The sequence below is a fragment of the Salmo salar genome, chromosome ssa19 (assembly GCF_905237065.1).
Source record: "Salmo salar chromosome ssa19, Ssal_v3.1, whole genome shotgun sequence".
Lineage (NCBI taxonomy): Eukaryota > Metazoa > Chordata > Actinopteri > Salmoniformes > Salmonidae > Salmo > Salmo salar.
In genome coordinates, this window is record NC_059460.1 from 70,531,537 (window position 1) to 70,553,390 (window position 21,854).

Consider the following 21,854-nt stretch of genomic DNA (forward strand, 5'->3'; position numbering starts at 1 on the left):
AAAAATTAAACGCGAAAACAAAGGTGATTTCATTACAAGCTTTATTTACATGCAATAGTGCTCCAGCCTGTGTAACCATGACAACAGCTACTCACAAAGATGGATTACAGATTCAGGAACTCCTTCATTTTGATCTCCGATGCCTCACAGGGAAGGCTAATACTGATGCACCAATGTGTGAGGGAAGGATAATACTGACGCACCTGTCAAAGATCCCCCTCACAAGGCACAGTCATTTGGAGTAGTGACCAGCAGAAACAGACTGTCATTTAATTCTAAATTTAAATCGGCTTGTGTGTGGCTAGGTAACAAAACTTCCAGAATCTTTCCCATTCAGTGATTAAAAACAAAAATCAGGCTCCTAAAAATAAATAACTATACAATATATCTCTTTGTACTCTAAACTACTGAAGGCAGAATGATTTTAAGTTGCATACATTTAATACTTTTGATGAAAAATTCATATTTCTGTTATTTCTATATGAAACGGCGGACACTTGTACCATTATGACAACACTGAACAGAACAGGGAGTATTTACAACACAGGGTCAAAACCGATTGATACATGAGGGGGGTGTATAAAATGCATTTTCAGTGGAACATATTGAGGTAGTGCCCCTCAAAAAGCTTGCTCTCTGTTCCTCTACTGACCAGCAGAACCCTGTCCATTGGTCTTTTTTTGTTTTTCTGACATGCGACTATCAGGATCGTATAATAACCAGATGTCTGTTTGAGTTGGAAACAAGGGGAACATAGGAGTTCTACAGGGAATGACTTACAGCAGACTGGTAGATGTGCTGCTGGTGCCTAGTCAGAGAAACAGTGGCATGCCAGTCAGATGAAACCTTCAACAGAATGCGCTGCCTGACTTAAATCAGCACCAGGATTGGAATCACATCTCAGATACTCCCCCTCCTTCCTCAAGGTATGCAGACATGAATATACCATCACAGAGCAGGGTTACAACATCACAGAAAAATGTATTTTTCAATATGAACATATCCTTATATACAGCATAACAAAACAATGTTTATGTACAAAAGCATAAATATATAAATATCTGTGATACAAAAATAAAGACTTTTTTGTTTGATGTTTTTCTGAGTGTTTTTCAAGCATCTGTTGAGTCTGACGTCTCCGTTTCGCTCTGGAGTGGAAGTGCATCTTGGGATTCTGGCGTTGTAGCTGTTGATGTGGACTTCTCCTCCAGTGATAACAGAGGAGAGGGAGAGCAGGGTAGAAGGTCTACACAGACAGAGAGGTGAAGAAAATACATGGTTATTTGACATCTGCAGTGGGCATACACACATTCATAGCTAAAGTGAGGTGAATGCATAAGTTTTCCTACCGTTAAAGTAGTGTGAGAACAGACACGTACCTAGATTGATGTCATTCTCCCGTATGATGTCCCCATTGTAAAAATGGGCATTGCCCGTCAGGTCCTGAGTGCTGATTGGCTGTTCAGAGGTGTTGAGGAGCTGGAGGGTGGAGTCATCGGGCAGACAGCAGTCCCCTCCGTCTCCAGGTTCACTGAGAGGGAGAGAGATGTTTGGGTGAGAATGATTATACACTGCTCAAAAAAATAAATTGGATTTCCATTGATTATTTTTGTGTGATTTTGTTGTCAGCACATTCAACTATGTAAAGAAAAAAGTATTTAGTAAGATTATTTCATTAATTCAGATGTAGGATGTGTTATTTTAGTGATCCCTTTATCAACCCATGGAGGTCTGGATTTGGAGTCACACTCAAAATTTAAGTGGAAAACCACACTACAGGCTGATCCAACTTTGATGTAATTTCCTTAAAACAAGTCAAAATGAGGCTCAGTAGTGTGTGTGGCCTCCACGTGCCTGTATGACCTCCCTACAACGCCTGGGCATGCTCCTGATGAGGTGGCGGATGGTCTCCTGAGGGATCTCCTCCCAGACCTGGACTAAAGCATCCGCCAACTCCTGGACAGTCTGTGGTGCAACGTGGCGTTGGTGGATGGAGCGAGACATGATGTCCCAGATGTGCTCAATTGGATTCAGGTCTGGTGAACGAGCGGGCCAGTCCATAGCATCAATGCCTTCCTCTTGCAGGAACTGCTGACACACTCCAGCCACATGAGGTCTAGCATTGTCTTGCATTAGGAGGAACCCAGGGCCAACCGCACCAGCAAATGGTCTCACAAGGGGTCTGAGGATCTCATCTCGGTACCTAATGGCAGTCAGGCTACCTCTGGCGAGCACATGGAGGGCTGTGCGGCCCTCCAAAGAAATGCCACCCCACACCATGACTGACCCACCGCCAAACCGGTCATGCTGGAGGATGTTGCAGGCAGCAGAACGTTCTCCACGGCGTCTCCAGACTCTGTCACGTCTGTCACATGTGCTCAGTGTGAACCTGCTTTCATCTGTGAAGAGAACAGGGCGCCAGTGGCGAATTTGCCAATCTTGGTGTTCTCTGGCAAATGCCAAATGTCCTGCACGGTGTTGGGCTGTAAGCACAAACCCCACCTGTGGACGTCGGGCCCTCATACCACCCTCATGGAGTCTGTTTCTGACCGTTTGAGCAGACACATGCACATTTGTGGCCTGCTGGAGGTCATTTTGCAGGGCTCTGGCAGTGCTCCTCCTGCTCCTCCTTGCACAAAGGCGGAGGTAGCGGTCCTGCTGCTGGGTTGTTGCCCTCCTACGGCCTCCTCCACGTCTCCTGATGTACTGGCCTGTCTCCTGGTAGCGCCTCCATGCTCTGGACACTACGCTGACAGACACAGCAAACCTTCTTGCCACAGCTCGCATTGATGTGCCATCCTGGATGAGCTGCACTACCTGAGCCACTTGTGTGGGTTGTAGACTCCGTCTCATGCTACCACTAGAGTGAAAGCACCGCCAGCATTCAAAAGTGACCAAAACATCAGCCAGGAATCATAGGAACTGAGAAGTGGTCTGTGGTCACCACCTGCAGAACCACTCCTTTATTGGGGGTGTCTTGCTAATTGCCTATAATTTCCACCTGTTGTCTATTCCATTTGCACAACAGCATGTGAAATTTATTGTCAATCAGTGTTGCTTCCTAAGTGGACAGTTTGATTTCACAGAAGTGTGATTGACTTGGAGTTACATTGTGTTGTTTAAGTGTTCCCTTTATTTTTTTGAGCAGTGTATATACACATGTAAACCCAGCAGGAGGCCTTTTGACTTTTGGTAGGCCGTCATTGTAAATAAGAATTTGTTCTAAACTGATTTGCCTAGTTAAATAAAGGTAAAATAAATACAATTAAAATAAACAGATGGACTGAAAAACTGTCTGGATGACTGACAAATTGAGGATATGTAAGAACAGTGCTGTACCTACCTGTTAGAGTAGTGGTAGACTGGCACGTGTCCGTTTGACATGGTCTGTCCTAGCAGTGTGCCACACTCCATATCATACTCCACATCCTCCTGCAATAGGAACAAGAGACATCTGTTAGACTTCTGTTACACATGAAAAACAAATGAATAAGGTGCTAATACGCTCCAACAGAGATCCACAAGACACGACCTTGATAACCTCCCAACGTTGATGGAACTCACCTGGCGTTGTCCTGGCAGACGGTGTGTGGGGTAATGGTGTTTCCCATTGGGCGTACACTCTCTGTTAGGGGGGTAGATTGCGTGTGGTGGGGGCAAATGGGGGTCCAGCGGGCAGTGGCCAACCAGAGCCAGGCCCTGCAGAGGCACCATGGTATACTGGCATGAGGAGACAGGGTGCACCACGGCTGGGAAACACAGGTCTGATGTTTGCTCTGGAGGGGAGAAAACACAATCACTGTTGTTAGATATGGACAAGACTGACACACGACAAGAATGTGGATATGAGGGAAGAATTGAGGGAATTGTGAATTACTAGTCAATTCAAAATTGTGGATTGGTCAATTCAGATGGACAACTGAGGGCTCTATTCAATCTGTAGCGCTGAAGAGCCGCTTTATAGCTCAATTGACAACTAAAGGTGATGTTCCAGTGGTCGTGGAGACCGCATTCACAGTTAACGCTGCATATGTCGGCTCAATCGGAAATGATCTTTACATTTTGACGCTGATCTTCCGCAATACGGATTGAATCCAGCCCAAAGTCGTAATTAATCCAACAACTACTACCACTGCCCTCCCATCACCATCATCACTACTAACTCTGTTTGGCCCAGGATCTCCACAGGCAGAAGGGGATGAAGGCTACAATGATGAAGACGAGGGCCCCCAGGACCACACCCACTATGAGGTAGGGGAGATCGCTGGGGCGGGGCACAGGCCCCCCGGGGTGCTCTGGTCTCTGGGACGACGCCTCCGATGGAGAGGGCCGCTGGTTCAGACGAGCTGGGGGGAGAGAGGGGTTTGTTTACCTGATATAACAACATGTATTACAGTCAGGCTATCAAATTAATTATATGAAGAATTATACTTTTGTTGTTTATTGGATAGGATAGCAAGAGAGAAGTTAGAGGAGGCTGGTGGAAGGAGCTGCAGGAGGACGGGCTCATTGTAATGGCTGGAACGGAGTCAAACATGTGGTTTCCATATGTTTGATACGGTTCCATTTATGTCATTCCAGCCATTACAATGAGCCCGTCCTCCTACAGCTCCTCCCACCAGCCTCCTCTGGCTGCAGCAGTATGTGTGTTCTGGAGGCTTGGACTGCTGGACCAACCTAGCCACGTATGGTGTTTTTTAACAAGCATGCTATAGTGTTCCTCGTCCACACCTCGACCCCCCCCCAAAATAAGACATCTATAAAACTTGACACATGCCTGTGATGTTGTCCCACCTGGCTGTCTTAATATAAATGTAAGTCTCTCTGCTAAATGACTAAATGTTAATATAAATGTAAGTCTCTCTGCTAAATGACTAAATGTTAATATAAATGTAAGTCTCTCTGCTAAATGACTAAATGTTAATATAAATGTAAGTCTCTCTGCTAAATGACTAAATGTTAATAGAAATGTAAGTCTCTCTGCTAAATGACTAAATGTTAATAGAAATGTAAGTCTCTCTGCTAAATGACTAAATGTTAATATAAATGTAAGTCTCTCTGCTAAATGACTAAATGTTAATATAAATGTAAGTCTCTCTGCTAAATGACTAAATGTTAATAGAAAAGTAAGTCTCTCTGCTAAATGACTAAATGTTAATAGAAATGTAAGTCTCTCTGCTAAATGACTAAATGTTAATAGAAATGTAAGTCTCTCTGCTAAATGACTAAATGTTAATAGAAATGTAAGTCTCTCTGCTAAATGACTAAATGTTAATAGAAATGTAAGTCTCTCTGCTAAATGACTAAATGTTAATAGAAATGTAAGTCTCTCTGCTAAATGACTAAATGTTAATAGAAATGTAAGCCTCTGCTAAATGACTAAATGTTAATAGACATGTAAGCCTCTGCTAAATGACTAAATGTTAATAGAAATGTAAGCCTCTGCTAAATGACTAAATGTTAATAGACATGTAAGCCTCTGCTAAATGACTAAATGTTAATAGACATGTAAGCCTCTGCTAAATGACTAAATGTTAATAGACATGTAAGCCTCTGCTAAATGACTAAATGTTAATAGACATGTAAGCCTCTGCTAAATGACTAAATGTTAATAGACATGTAAGCCTCTGCTAAATGACTAAATGTTAATAGACATGTAAGCCTCTGCTAAATGACTAAATGTTAATAGACATGTAAGTCTCTCTGCTAAATGACTAAATGTTAATAGAAATGTAAGCGTGTGTCACCAAGATGACAGAGATCTGCTCACCTTTAGTTTCTAAGATAACCACGTTACCAAACTCGCTCTCTCCCCCCTCGTTGAAGCTCTGCATCTTGATGTCGTAGGCCGTCTCAGGCTGCAGGTCAGTGATAGAGTGCCAGTAGCGATCACCCTCCACCACGTCCTTCTTATAGTCACTGTCGTTGTCACTGTCTGTCGGCCGGTAGAAGATGTAGAAACCGTAGACAGGGGTGTTGTTGACGGCAGTGTACTGTGGAGAGAAAGATTATGAACGGTTTAATGTTAGCATAACAACAGAAACAAGAGTTATGGCCATACTTATATGACGATAACACACACACACACACACACACACACACACACACACACACACACACACACACACACACACACACACACACACACACACACACACACACACACACACACACACACACACACACACACACACACACACACACACCAGTTCCACTCACCGTCCATTTGAGGATGATGGTGGTCTCGTTGATAGCTTCATTATAAGTGATGTAGGGTCCGTCTACAGGGCGTTCGTTGGGCCTGCCGCCACCCACCACCGTGTAGGCCTTAGAGGGGGCACTGGGGGGGCTGGCGCCAATCACATTTACCGCCAACACACGGAACTTATAGGACATGCCTACAGGGAAACGGAAAGCCCATGCAGGTTAAACTAACTAAACACCAGTTACACTGCCTCTCTGTTTCTCCATTCACACTAATGGTTACCATCTGGCCATCATGTTGATTACAGTCATTATTAAAATAGCTAGGATTATGATGATGACTGATAGTGTAATGTCCATGATAATGAGAGTCATGCTAATGATGATGACGCCATTTGTCATAATGAGGAATAACATTATGATGGGAACGACGATGATGATGGTGGTGATGATGAAGCTCACCTTTCTCCAGGCCAGTGATCTCCACAGACAGTCGCTGGGGGGGGATGTTAGTGACGGCCTCCTCCCACTCCCCTCCTCCCTTCCCCTTCAGCTTCTTAAACTCCACCCTGAACGACTGGATGGGGAAACCACGGTTACCGCGGGGGATCCATGTCACGTACGCTGATGTCTCGGTCGCCATGGAGATGGTGGGCTTATCAGGGGCCTCGGGAGCTGTGGAAAAGTGATAAAGTTAAACGGACATCTAATCTAATATTGTTCCATATTAAGGCACACAAGGACAGACACTCTCAGAAACACAAAAGCCCAAACAGGAAGACACGAGCAGGTACAGTAACAAACTTACAAAGACTTACTGTGAGCTCATCCTTGAGTGTTAAAAGTGAAAGAGAGATCAAGACAGGTCACGTGTTAGTACAGAGTAGAAAAGTGGGGGGTTAACAGCTAGTCAAACAGTATGATAAGGGCTCTGTCAGAATGTTAGAGATCTAACTGTGTGTCACCTATGTAACAACCACACTGGTTAGTTAGAGTGACAGTAGGTGAGGGGCAGGGGACTTACGAGAGAGGCGAGGTGATGGTATTGGGGGAGTTTTAGGGAGTTCGTTCTGACCTCCTGGACCCCTACGACCTGTTGGCACGGAAAAAACAAGAGTGTTTGCAAAAAGACACAAATACGGTAGTGGGATATATGATAATCATTGTGATGATTGTATGAATAAATGAATAGATAGATGAATGGATGTACCTTTGCCTGTCCTGAAAGTCATCATGGCCGGTTGTCCCAGGCCAGCACAGTTCTTAGCAGACATCTCCACCTCGTACAGACTGGCTGGCTGGAGCTTGGCCAGGGTCAGCTTGTGGAGAAACCCAGAGATACTGCTGCTGGTCCACTCACCTGGAGGGTCCTCTATCTGTGTGTGTGTGAGTGTGAGTGAGAAAGCATCAGTCAGTGTGTGAGTGAGAGAGTGAGAGAGTGAGTGTGTGAGTGAGAGAGTGAGAGAGAGAGAGAGAGAGAGAGAGAGAGAGAGGAAGCATCAGTCAGTGTGTGAGGATGATGTGAGAATGAGTCATATCTGTAGTTGTAGACAAATACCAATCTACATTGAATGAGTGTAACATCGTGTGTGTCCAGGAGTTAACTGGCCTTTACCTTTCTGTACTTGACGATGTACTCCACCACAGCAGAGCCTCCATCGTGGCGAGGTTTCCAGGTCAGATCATAGAAGTCGGCCTTGACGGTCCTGGGCTGGCTGAGGATGACAGGGGCCTCTGCCACAGAGATCTGCCCAGTCAGCTCAGAGCAGTCCAGGGTCAGCACGCTACCCGTGGCCCCAGGCTTCACTGGGACCTGCTCCCGCAGCACCTTGTCTGGGCTCAGCGGACGCAGGATGGAGGGCAGCTTCCCTGACCGTGACGGAACACCGGTTGGTAAGGTGACCAGTCTGGCGGCGGCCTGCGAGCTGCCCACGCCGTTCTCAGCCATGCACTGGTACAAGCCGTCGTCCTGCGGGCCCACGTTGATGACACGCAGCACGCGGGCAGACAGGCGGTGGCGTGGTGACGAGGCCAGGGGGAGGGCGTTGTGGAGCCAAACCACAGAGGGGGTGGGTTTACCCCTGGCCAGGCAGCTGAAGCGCACACTCTCCCCCCACGACACCTCCTGCTGCTGGAGCTCCATGGTCACCTGGGCAGGCTCTGCAGAGAGAGAACGGAGAGGGAGAGAGAGTTAGTCTCTGTGTGTCAGTGAGAGAGTACACTGTAAGGTAATGTCTAGCATATAAGCTTGAGTAATGGTTGGTTGTGTGGGAGTGAGCTTGATTAAGTATGTCTGTATCGGTGTGCTTGCCAGCATGTGTGTTCATGTGTATGTGTGTGTGTGTGTGTGTGTGTGTGTGTGTGTGTGTGTGTGTGTGTGTGTGTGTGTGTGTGTGTGTGTGTGGCTGTGCCGTGCAGAGACAGGCCAGTCAGTTGATGGTTGGCTGGTCGTGACGAGCCAGAGCTCATTAACGTTACAGCAGCACACACTTTAATTAGGGGCTGCTGAGAGGAGGCCCCACAACTCACTGGAAAAACACTCATCCATAATCCAGTCCTGCTCAATCAAGTCCTCCACACACACTCTAAAATAACCCTCTATATATTATATATATACCAACAGGGCTCTGCCAAGCTCATACACACACACACACACACACACACACACACACACACACACACACACACACACACACACACACACACACACACACACACACACACACACACACACACACACACACACACACACACACACACACACACACACACACACACACACACACACACACACACACTTCTCTCGCTCCACCAAACGTGAGTCAGTCTAGTCATCAAGTCCATGACGCAGACAAAACTCTCCTCACGAAAATCCCCTAAAATGGAGCAACTCCATAAGTTTCAAATCCTTTCAGAACTCTTAATATGTGTACCCATCATACAGGAGTGTTAGCACACCTGATTCAACTTATCAACTAATCATCAAGCCCTTGACTAGGTGAACCAGGTGAGCTAGTTCAGTTCCAACATGGTGAAATGTCAGTCGGTCCCCGAGGAGAGGGTAGAAAACCACTGTTTTAGAGGAACAGAAAAATACATAACACCTCATCCTAGTATCATCCTACTGAACCCATATCATCCTACTGAACCCATCCTAGTATCATCCTACTGAACCCATATCATCCTACTGAACCCATCCTAGTATCATCCTACTGAACCCATATCATCCTACTGAACCCATATCATCCTACTGAACCCATATCATCCTACTGAACCCATCCTAGTATAATCCTACTGAACCCATATCATCCTACTGAACCCACATCATTCTACTGAACCCATTCTAGTATCATCCTACTGAACCCATATCATTCTACTGAACCCATCCTAGTATCATCCTACTGAACCCATATCATTCTACTGAACCCATCCTAGTATCATCCTACTGAACCCACATCATTCTACTGAACCCATCCTAGTATCATCCTACTGAACCCATATCATCCTACTGAACCCATATCATTCTACTGAACCCATATCATCCTACTGAACCATCCTAGTATCATCCTACTGAACCCATATCATCCTACTGAACCCATCGTATCATCCTACTGAACCCATTCTAGTATCATCCTACTGAACCCATCCTAGTATCATTCTACTGAACCCATATCATCCTACTGAACCCATCCTAGTATCATCCTACTGAACCCGTATCATCCTACTGAACCCATCCTAGTATCATCCTACTGAACCCATATCATCCTACTGAACCCATATCATTCTACTGAACCCATATCATCCTACTGAACCCATATAATCCTACTGAACCCATATCATTCTACTGAACCCATATCATCCTACTGAACCCGTCCTAGTATCATCCTACTGAACCCATATCATTCTACTGAACCCATATAATCCTACTGAACCCATCCTAGTATCATCCTACTGAACCCATATCATCCTACTGAACCCATATCATCCTACTGGACCCATCCTAGTATCATCCTACTGGACCCATATCATCCTACTGAACCCATATCATCCTACTGAACCCATATCATCCTACTGAACCCATCCTAGTATCATCCTACTGAACCCATATCATTCTACTGAACCCATCCTAGTATCATCCTACTGGACCCATTCTAGTATCATCCTACTGGACCCATATCATCCTACTGAACCCATATCATCCTACTGAACCCATCCTAGTATCATCCTACTGAACCCATATCATCCTACTGAACCCATATCATCCTACTGGACCCATCCTAGTATCATCCTACTGAACCCATCCTAGTATCATCCTACTGAACCCATATCATCCTACTGAACCCATCCTAGTATTATCCTACTCAACCCATAAGTGAGGACCAAGGTTTGGGGATATATATATATATATATATATTTACACACACAGGTTGGCACTACTCACCGAACACCTGCACGTCGTACAGCACAGTAGCGGCGCTCTCTGATCCGATGCCGTTGTCAGCGTGACACATGTACGTCCCTGAGTCGCCCTCGCCCGCCGCATCGATCAGCAGGTTGCTGAGCAGGAAGCGCGTGTTATTATGGAAACGCAGGTCCTGACCGTCCTTGGCCCATGTGACCTGCGGGGTCGGGATGCCGCTGGCCACACACTCCAGGACCAGACGCTGTCCCTTAGTGACCATGATGGTGCGAGACACTGGGGGGTAGATGATACGGGCCGCCTCCGACGTCGAACCTAGAGAGAGATGGAAGGAGGGAGAGAGGGAGAGGAACTGTGTTTATGCAATGGGTTGTTTTTCAGTGAAGCATCTCACTGGCCTTGTTATAATCTTATTAAGAGGTATTTGAAAGTTACAAATCACATTACTTAGAAACCTTGTCACATCACAACTGATTGGCTCCAATGCATTAAAAAGGAAAGAAATTCCACAAATTAACTTTTAACAAGGCACACCTGTTAATTGAAATGCATTCCAGGTGACTACCTAATGAAGCTGGTTGAGAGAATGGCAAGAGTGTGCAAAGCTGTCATCAAGGCAAAGGGTGGCTACATTGAAGAATCTAAAATATATTTTGATTTGTTTAACACTTTTTTGGTTACTACAGGATTCCATTTGTGTTATTTCATAGTTTTGATATCTTCACTATTATTGTACAATGTAGAAAATAGTGAAAATACAGAAAAACCCTTGAATGAGGTGGGGTGTCCAAACTTTTGACTGGTACTGTGTACTTCCATAATTTTTTTAACTGGTACCGGGGACCTTCAGACAAATATGAGGCGTGTGGGCATCCTAGAGCAAAACTGAAAACGCCATCATGTTCATGAAAGTCCCATCTTTTAATAAAGTGGTCACAATACTTTGTAGGCCAAAACATTATGAAGCTACAGACGTGAGAAGACCGATTTCCAGGATGTCTCATGGTCTGACAAACACCGATCTAGCCCTGCCACCTTTCACCACATATCGGCAGATTGAGACGCAGCCTAGGTAAAAACACTGATATCTCTTAAACAGACAGATTTTGATGGGGATTTTTTAAATTGTTATGTTAATTAGATTTCAGCAGGGCGTGGAAATTGTAGGCCAAGAGTTAAATGATCGAAATGACTTTGTCAATTAGACATTTACAGAGGTAAGTGTGTATGCTGTATCTTTGACGCTATCACGTTCATGGTCAGTGTTTAGTCGTGTTTGGTCAGTGTTTGGTCAGTGTTTAGTCGTGTTTGGTCAGTGTTTGGTCAGTGTTTAGTCGTGTTTGGTCAGTGTTTGGTCAGTGTTTGGTCAGTGTTTAGTCGTGTTTGGTCAGTGTTTGGTCAGTGTTTAGTCGAGTTTGGTCAGTGTTTGGTCAGTGTTTGGTCAGTGTTTGGTCAGTGTTTGGTCAGTGTTTGGTCAGTGTTTGGTCAGTGTTTAGTCGTGTTTGGTCAGTGTTTGGTCAGTGTTTGGTCAGTGTTTGGTCAGTGTTTAGTCAGTGTTTAGTCGTGTTTAGTCGTGTTTGGTCAGTGTTTAGTCGTGTTTGGTCAGTGTTTAGTCGTGTTTGGTCAGTGTTTGGTCAGTGTTTGGTCAGTGTTTGGTCAGTGTTTAGTCAGTGTTTAGTCGTGTTTAGTCGTGTTTGGTCAGTGTTTAGTCGTGTTTGGTCAGTGTTTGGTCAGTGTTTGGTCAGTGTTTAGTCAGTGTTTAGTCAGTGTTTGGTCAGTGTTTGGTCAGTGTTTGGTCAGTGTTTGGTCAGTGTTTGGTCGTGTTTAGTCGTGTTTGGTCAGTGTTTGGTAAGTGTTTGGTCAGTGTTTAGTCGTGTTTGGTCAGTGTTTAGTCAGTGTTTGGTCAGTGTTTGGTCAGTGTTTGGTCAGTGTTTGGTCAGTGTTTGGTCAGTGTTTGGTCGTGTTTAGTCGTGTTTGGTCAGTGTTTGGTAAGTGTTTGGTCAGTGTTTAGTCGTGTTTGGTCAGTGTTTAGTCAGTGTTTAGTCAGTGTTTGGTCGTGTTTGGTCAGTGTTTGGTCAGTGTTTGGTCAGTGTTTGGTTATGATGTGCTCACTCACGGCGTATGCGCAGGCGGTCAGTGGAGGTGGAGGTCTTGACTTCCTGTGTGACAGGGTTGTAAGCAGCACACTTGTAGGGCCCCTCGTCGTCCAGAGTGGCGTTGGCTATCTGCAGGTTCCCTGATGGCATGATCAGGTAGTTCCCTGTTCACAGACAGACAGGGGGTGGCTTTAATCATCGAGGCTGGGCTGGCTGGGTATTGGTACTGGTCATTAGAACTGATCCGAGAGACAATTCTGTGGTTGTTATCCTTGGGCATGGACATATATATAAAATAGTTTTAAAGTCCCAGATCAGTTTTTTAGGAAAGATAGTAAGTTGAGTAATCTGAGCTAGCTTTAGCATTAGGCCTACGACAGTCTCTTTCAACAGCAGAGTGCACTGTCAGCACCTGCCACATGGAGGGGCCCTGGAGTTTTACTGAGAGCCAGCCAGTGAACTGTCCTCAATGTGCTGTCATTTCCCGCTCTCTGATAAGCCACACAGCCCTACCTCCAGCCCTGCCTACAGCTCCCAGACATCTATATACCAGCCACAGAGGAGTAGGGATTTTTTCTCAAAGAGCTCAAAAATAAATGGTTACAAAACAAACAAGAGTATTCCCATGTTTCAACATTCCCCAGATAGAGCTGCTTTATCTGCAGTTTTATGATGGGCCAGATAGCAGGATAGATACAGCATTCCAGTAATCCAGGGAAAGAGATAGTAAAAGAGTGAGAGAGGGAGAGAGAGAGAAATTACTAATGAGAAGGACAGAGCGAGAAAGAGGGGGGAGCGAAAGATGAAGAATGACAGAGACGGTTAGAGAGAGAGAAAGTACTAATGACAATATCAGAGAGAGTAAGAGGAGAGAGAAAGAGAGAGAGAGAAGGATAGAGAGAGAGAGAGAGAGGGATAGAGAGAGAGAGAAAGAGAGAGGGAGAAGGATAGAGAGAAAGAGAGAGGGAAGGATAGAGAGAGAGAGAGAGAGAGAGAGAGAGAGAGAGAGAGAGAGAGAGAGAGAGAGAGAGAGAGAGGGATAGAGAGGGAGGGATAGAGAGAGAGAAAGAGAGAGAGAGAAGGATAGAGAGAGAAAGAGAGAGGGATAGAGAGGGTTAGAGAGAGAGAGAGAGAGAGAGAGAGAGAGAGAGAGAGGGATAGAGAGAAAGAGAGAGGGATAGAGAGGGTTAGAGAGAGAGAGAGAGAGAGAGAGAGAGAGAGAGGGATAGAGAGGGATAGATAGAGAGAGAGAGAGAGAGAGGGATAGAGAGGGATAGAGAGAGAGGGATATAGAGAGAGGGATATATATATAGAGAGAGAGAGGGATAGAGAGAGAGGGATATAGAGAGAGGGATATATATATAGAGAGAGAGAGGGATAGAGAGAGAGGGATATAGAGAGAGGGATATAGAGAGAGGGATAGAGAGAGAGGGATATAGAGAGAGGGATAGAGAGAGAGGGATATAGAGAGAGGGATATATATATAGAGAGAGAGGGATATAGAGAGAGGGATATATATAGAGAGAGAGGGATATAGAGAGAGGGATATAGAGAGAGGGATATATATATATATAGAGAGAGAGAGGGATATAGAGAGAGGGATATATATATAGAGAGAGAGAGAGGGATATATATATAGAGAGAGAGGGATATAGAGAGAGTGATATATATATATAGAGAGAGACAGGGATAGGTAGAGAGGGATATAGAGAGAGTGATATATATATATATAGAGAGAGACAGGGATAGAGTGCTAATTGAGAGGTAGAGATAATAGGCCTGTAACAGAACGATAGATCCATACCTTTGAGAGAGAGAGATGGATATATATATAGAGAGACAGGGACAGAGTGCTAATTGAGAGGTAGAGATAATAGGCCTGTAACAGAACGATAGATCCATACCTTTGAGAGAGAGAGAGGGATATATATATATATATATATATATATAGAGAGAGAGAGACAGGGATAGAGTGCTAATTGAGAGGTAGAGATAATAGGCATGTAACAGAACGAAAGATCCATACCTTTGAGAGAGAGAGAGGGATAGATAGAGAGAGAGGGGGATAGAGAGGGATAGAGAGAGAGGGATATAGAGAGAGGGATATATATATATAGAGAGAGAGGGATAGAGAGAGAGGGATAGAGAGAGAGGGATATAGAGAGAGGGATATAGAGAGAGGGATAGAGAGAGGGATATAGAGAGAGGGATATATATATATAGAGAGAGAGGGATAGAGAGAGAGGGATATATATATATAGAGAGAGAGGGATATAGAGAGAGGGATATAGAGAGAGGGATATATGTATATATAGAGAGAGAGAGGGATATAGAGAGAGGGATAGAGAGAGAGGGATATAGAGAGAGGGATATAGAGAGAGACAGGGATAGAGAGAGAGGGATATATATATATAGAGAGAGACAGGGATAGAGAGAGATATAGAGAGAGGGATATATATAGAGAGACAGGGATAGAGTGCTAATTGAGAGGTAGAGATAATAGGCCTGTAACAGAACGATAGATCCATACCTTTGAGAGAGAGAGGGATATATATATAGAGAGACAGGGATAGAGTGCTAATTGAGAGGTAGAGATAATAGGCCTGTAACAGAACGATAGATCCATACCTTTGAGAGAGAGAGAGGGATAGATAGAGAGAGAGAGGGATAGAGAGGGATAGAGAGAGAGGGATATAGAGAGAGGGATATATATATATAGAGAGAGAGGGATAGAGAGAGAGGGATAGAGAGAGAGGGATAGAGAGAGAGGGATATAGAGAGAGGGATAGAGAGAGAGGGATATAGAGAGAGGGATATATATATATAGAGAGAGAGGGATAGAGAGAGAGGGATATATATATATAGAGAGAGAGAGGGATATAGAGAGAGGGATATAGAGAGAGGGATATATATATATAGAGAGAGAGAGAGGGATATAGAGAGAGGGATAGAGAGAGAGGGATATAGAGAGAGGGATATAGAGAGAGACAGGGATAGAGAGAGAGGGATATATATATATAGAGAGAGACAGGGATAGAGAGAGATATAGAGAGAGGGATATATATAGAGAGACAGGGATAGAGTGCTAATTGAGAGGTAGAGATAATAGGCCTGTAACAGAACGATAGATCCATACCTTTGAGAGAGAGAGAGGGATATATATATATATATAGAGAGAGAGACAGGGATAGAGTGCTAATTGAGAGGTAGAGATAATAGGCCTGTAACAGAACGATAGATCCATACCTTTGAGAGAGAGAGAGGGATATATATATATATATAGAGAGAGAGACAGGGATAGAGTGCTAATTGAGAGGTAGAGATACTAGGCCTGTAACAGAACGATAGATCCATACCTTTGAGAGAGAGAGAGGGATAGATAGAGAGAGAGGGATAGAGAGGGATAGAGAGAGAGGGATATAGAGAGAGGGATATATATATATATATAGAGAGAGGGATAGAGAGAGAGGGATAGAGAGAGAGGGATATAGAGAGAGGGATATAGAGAGAGGGATAGAGAGAGAGGGATATAGAGAGAGGGATATATATATAGAGAGAGAGAGGGATAGAGAGAGAGGGATATATATATAGAGAGAGAGAGAGGGATATAGAGAGAGGGATATAGAGAGAGGGATATATATATATATATAGAGAGAGAGGGATATAGAGAGAGGGATAGAGAGAGAGGGATATAGAGAGAGGGATATAGAGAGAGACAGGGATAGAGAGAGAGGGATATATATATAGAGAGAGAGACAGGGATAGAGAGAGATATAGAGAGAGGGATATATATAGAGAGACAGGGATAGAGTGCTAATTGAGAGGTAGAGATAATAGGCCTGTAACAGAACGATAGATCCATACCTTTGAGAGAGAGAGGGATATATATATAGAGAGAGACAGGGATAGAGTGCTAATTGAGAGGTAGAGATAATAGGCCTGTAACAGAACGATAGATCCATACCTTTGAGAGAGAGAGGGATAGATAGAGAGAGAGAGGGATAGAGAGAGAGGGATATATATATAGAGAGAGAGAGGGATAGAGAGAGAGGGATATAGAGAGAGGGATATAGAGAGAGGGATATATATATAGAGAGAGAGGGATATAGAGAGAGGGATATATATATAGAGAGAGGGATATATATATAGAGAGACAGGGATATATATATATATAGAGAGAGGGATATAGAGAGAAGGATATATATATATATAGAGAGAGAGAGGGATATAGAGAGAGGGATATATATATATATAGAGAGAGGGATATAGAGAGAGGGATATAGAGAGAGTGATATATATATATATATATAGAGAGAGAGAGGGATAGAGTGCTAATTGAGAGGTAGAGATAATAGGCCTGTAACAGAACGATAGATCCATACCTTTGAGAGAGAGAGGGATAGATAGAGAGAGAGAGGGATAGAGAGGGATAGAGAGAGAGGGATATAGAGAGAGGGATATATATATAGAGAGAGAGAGGGATAGAGAGAGAGGGATATAGAGAGAGGGATATAGAGAGAGGGATATATATATAGAGAGAGAGGGATATAGAGAGAGGGATATATATATAGAGAGAGGGATATATATATAGAGAGACAGGGATATATATATAGAGAGAGAGGGATATAGAGAGAAGGATATATATATATAGAGAGAGAGAGAGGGATATAGAGAGAGGGATATATATATATAGAGAGAGGGATATAGAGAGAGGGATATAGAGAGAGTGATATATATATATAGAGAGACAGGGATAGAGAGAGATATAGAGAGAGGGATATATAGAGAGAGACAGGGATAGAGTGCTAATTGAGAGGTAGAGATAATAGGCCTGTAACAGAACGATAGATCCATACCTTTGAGAGAGAGAGAGGGATATATATATATAGAGAGAGACAGGGATAGAGAGAGATATAGAGAGAGGGATATATATAGAGAGACAGGGATAGAGTGCTAATTGAGAGGTAGAGATAATAGGCCTGTAACAGAACGATAGATCCATGCCTTTGAGAGAGAGAGGGATATATATATATATAGAGAGAGAGACAGGGATAGAGTGCTAATTGAGAGGTAGAGATAATAGGCCTGTAACAGAACGATAGATCCATGCCTTTGAGAGAGAGAGGGATATATATATATATATAGAGAGAGACAGGGATAGAGTGCTAATTGAGAGGTAGAGATAATAGGCCTGTAACAGAACGATAGATCCATACCTTTGAGAGAGAGAGAGGGATATATATATATATAGAGAGAGAGGGATACAGAGAGAGGGATATAGAGAGAGGGATAGAGAGAGAGGGATATAGAGAGAGGGATATAGAGAGAGACAGGGATAGAGAGAGAGGGATATATATATATAGAGAGAGACAGGGATAGAGAGAGATATAGAGAGAGGGATATATATAGAGAGACAGGGATAGAGTGCTAATTGAGAGGTAGAGATAATAGGCCTGTAACAGAACGATAGATCCATACCTTTGAGAGAGAGAGAGGGATATATATATATATATAGAGAGAGAGACAGGGATAGAGTGCTAATTGAGAGGTAGAGATACTAGGCCTGTAACAGAACGATAGATCCATACCTTTGAGAGAGAGAGAGGGATAGATAGAGAGAGAGGGATAGAGAGGGATAGAGAGAGAGGGATATAGAGAGAGGGATATATATATATAGAGAGAGAGGGATAGAGAGAGAGGGATAGAGAGAGAGGGATATAGAGAGAGGGATATAGAGAGAGGGATAGAGAGAGAGGGATATAGAGAGAGGGATATATATATAGAGAGAGAGAGGGATAGAGAGAGAGGGATATATATATATAGAGAGAGAGAGGGATATAGAGAGAGGGATATAGAGAGAGGGATATATATATATATATAGAGAGAGAGGGATATAGAGAGAGGGATAGAGAGAGAGGGATATAGAGAGAGGGATATAGAGAGAGACAGGGATAGAGAGAGAGGGATATATAGAGAGAGAGACAGGGATAGAGAGAGATATAGAGAGAGGGATATATATATAGAGAGACAGGGATAGAGTGCTAATTGAGAGGTAGAGATAATAGGCCTGTAACAGAACGATAGATCCATACCTTTGAGAGAGAGAGGGATATATATATAGAGAGAGACAGGGATAGAGTGCTAATTGAGAGGTAGAGATAATAGGCCTGTAACAGAACGATAGATCCATACCTTTGAGAGAGAGAGGGATAGATAGAGAGAGAGAGGGATAGAGAGGGATAGAGAGAGAGGGATATATATATAGAGAGAGAGAGGGATAGAGAGAGAGGGATATAGAGAGAGGGATATAGAGAGAGGGATATATATATAGAGAGAGAGGGATATAGAGAGAGGGATATATATATAGAGAGAGGGATATATATATAGAGAGACAGGGATATATATATATATAGAGAGAGGGATATAGAGAGAAGGATATATATATATATAGAGAGAGAGAGGGATATAGAGAGAGGGATATATATATATAGAGAGAGGGATATAGAGAGAGGGATATAGAGAGAGTGATATATATATATATAGAGAGAGAGAGGGATAGAGTGCTAATTGAGAGGTAGAGATAATAGGCCTGTAACAGAACGATAGATCCATACCTTTGAGAGAGAGAGAGGGATATATATATATAGAGAGAGACAGGGATAGAGAGAGATATAGAGAGAGGGATATATATAGAGAGACAGGGATAGAGTGCTAATTGAGAGGTAGAGATAATAGGCCTGTAACAGAACGATAGATCCATACCTTTGAGAGAGAGAGGGATATATATATAGAGAGACAGGGATAGAGTGCTAATTGAGAGGTAGAGATAATAGGCCTGTAACAGAACGATAGATCCATACCTTTGAGAGAGAGAGAGGGATATATATATATATATATATATATATATATATATATATATATATATATATATAGAGAGAGAGAGAGAGAGAGAGAGAGAGAGGGATAGAGTGCTAATTGAGAGGTAGAGATAATAGGCCTGTAACAGAACGATAGATCCATACCTTTGAGAGAGAGAGAGGGATATATATATATAGAGAGAGACAGGGATAGAGAGAGATATAGAGAGAGGGATATATATAGAGAGAGAGGGATAGAGTGCTAATTGAGAGGTAGAGATAATAGGCCTGTAACAGAACGATAGATCCATACCTTTGGAGGTCTCCAGCCACTCCTGTTTGACACTGTAGCGGACCTGGGCCTTGGGCTGGCTCTCAGGGAGGTGACACTGGATCACAGCCGTGTTCCCCTCATCCACCTCAATGTCCTGCTGGTTGTCTTGCTCAAAGTCTCGCAGCTCTGAGGTACAGAGAGAGAGAGGAGGTCGGGACAGACATCAATACATGCAGATACATATAAACATGTACCCAAACAGTCCCCCCATGGAGCAGCTCTAGCCATGTCAGAGCACCACAGCAAAACACAAGCTCTCCTATAGACGCATGTGCTTCCTCAACCCAACCAGCCCGTCTAGGCTCTATAGTCTAGTCCATCAATCTGGAACAGTATGACAACACAACAACTATACAATGGAAAGTTGTGAACTAGTAAAAATTGACATTCCAATTCAAGGCAATATTCTAAAACAGAAGGACCAGTCTGGCTGCTAAATGAGGCTTTACCATTCTTGACCGTTTACCATTCTAGACCGTTTACCATTCTAGACCGTTTACCATTCTAGACCGTTTACCATTCTAGACCGTTTACCATTCTAGACCGTTTACCATTCTAGACCGTTTACCATTCTAGACCGTTTATCATTCTAGACCGTTTACCATTCTAGACCGTTTACCATTCTAGACCGTTTACCATTCTAGACCGTTTACCATTCTAGACCGTTTACCATTCTAGACCGTTTACCATTCTAGACCGTTTGATTAATTCTCCTTCAATGAATAGAGCAGTGTGTTGGTTACTGTGGGACAGAGACTGAGGACCTGACTGGTTAGTGGTTGGTTACTGTGGGACAGAGACTGAGGACCTGACTGGTTACTGGTTGGTTACTGTGGGACAGAGACTGAGGACATGACTGGTTAGTGGTTGGTTACTGTGGGACAGAGACTGAGGACCTGACTGGTTAGTGGTTGGTTACTGTGGGACAGAGACTGAGGACATGACTGGTTAGTGGTTGGTTACTGTGGGACAGAGACTGAGGACCTGACTGGTTAGTGGTTGGTTACTGTGGGACAGAGACTGAGGACCTGACTGGTTAGTGGTTGGTTACTGTGGGACAGAGACTGAGGACCTGACTGGTTAGTGGTTGGTTACTGTGGGACAGAGACTGAGGGCCTGACTGGTTAGTGGTTGGTTACTGTGGGACAGAGACTGAGGACCTGACTGGTTAGTGGTTGGTTACTGTGGGACAGAGACTGAGGGCCTGACTGGTTAGTGGTTGGTTACTGTGGGACAGAGACTGAGGACCTGACTGGTTAGTGGTTGGTTACTGTGGGACAGAGACTGAGGACCTGACTGGTTAGTGGTTGGTTACTGTGGGACAGAGACTGAGGGCCTGACTGGTTAGTGGTTGGTTACTGTGGGACAGAGACTGAGGGCCTGACTAGTTAGTGGTTGGTTACTGTGGGACAGAGACTGAGGACCTGACTGGTTAGTGGTTGGTTACTGTGGGACAGAGACTGAGGGCCTGACTGGTTAGTGGTTGGTTACTGTGGGACAGAGACTGAGGACCTGACTGGTTAGTGGTTGGTTACTGTGGGACAGAGACTGAGGACATGACTGGTTAGTGGTTGGTTACTGTGGGACAGAGACTGAGGACATGACTGGTTAGTGGTTGGTTACTGTGGGACAGAGACTGAGGACATGACTGGTTAGTGGTTGGTTACTGTGGGACAGAGACTGAGGGGCTGCCTGGTTAGTGGTTGGTTACTGTGGGACAGAGACTGAGGGCCTGACTGGTTAGTGGTTGGTTACTGTGGGACAGAGACTGAGGACCTGACTGGTTAGTGGTTGGTTACTGTGGGACAGAGACTGAGGGCCTGACTGGTTAGTGGTTGGTTACTGTGGGACAGAGACTGAGGACCTGACTGGTTAGTGGTTGGTTACTGTGGGACAGAGACTGAGGACCTGACTGGTTAGTGGTTGGTTACTGTGGGACAGAG

General features: G+C 44.1%; 1 protein-coding gene across 1 annotated transcript in view; it reads right to left on the reverse strand.

The window, feature by feature from the left end:
* Positions 1–24: 24 nt before the first annotated feature.
* Positions 25–21,854, reverse strand: part of boc (BOC cell adhesion associated, oncogene regulated) — a 113,962-nt gene continuing 92,132 nt past the window's right edge. Inside the window, exons 4-17 of the mRNA XM_045702660.1 lie at positions 19,891–20,037; positions 12,741–12,884; positions 10,646–10,939; positions 7,820–8,364; positions 7,415–7,580; positions 7,229–7,297; positions 6,667–6,879; positions 6,220–6,398; positions 5,771–5,993; positions 4,164–4,346; positions 3,565–3,776; positions 3,344–3,432; positions 1,380–1,531; positions 25–1,246 (exon numbers count right to left, since the gene is read on the reverse strand). Of these exons, the coding sequence (XP_045558616.1) occupies positions 1,113–1,246; positions 1,380–1,531; positions 3,344–3,432; positions 3,565–3,776; positions 4,164–4,346; positions 5,771–5,993; positions 6,220–6,398; positions 6,667–6,879; positions 7,229–7,297; positions 7,415–7,580; positions 7,820–8,364; positions 10,646–10,939; positions 12,741–12,884; positions 19,891–20,037 (2,750 nt within the window). The 3' untranslated portion in view covers positions 25–1,112. The remainder of the gene's footprint in view (positions 1,247–1,379; positions 1,532–3,343; positions 3,433–3,564; positions 3,777–4,163; positions 4,347–5,770; positions 5,994–6,219; positions 6,399–6,666; positions 6,880–7,228; positions 7,298–7,414; positions 7,581–7,819; positions 8,365–10,645; positions 10,940–12,740; positions 12,885–19,890; positions 20,038–21,854) is intronic.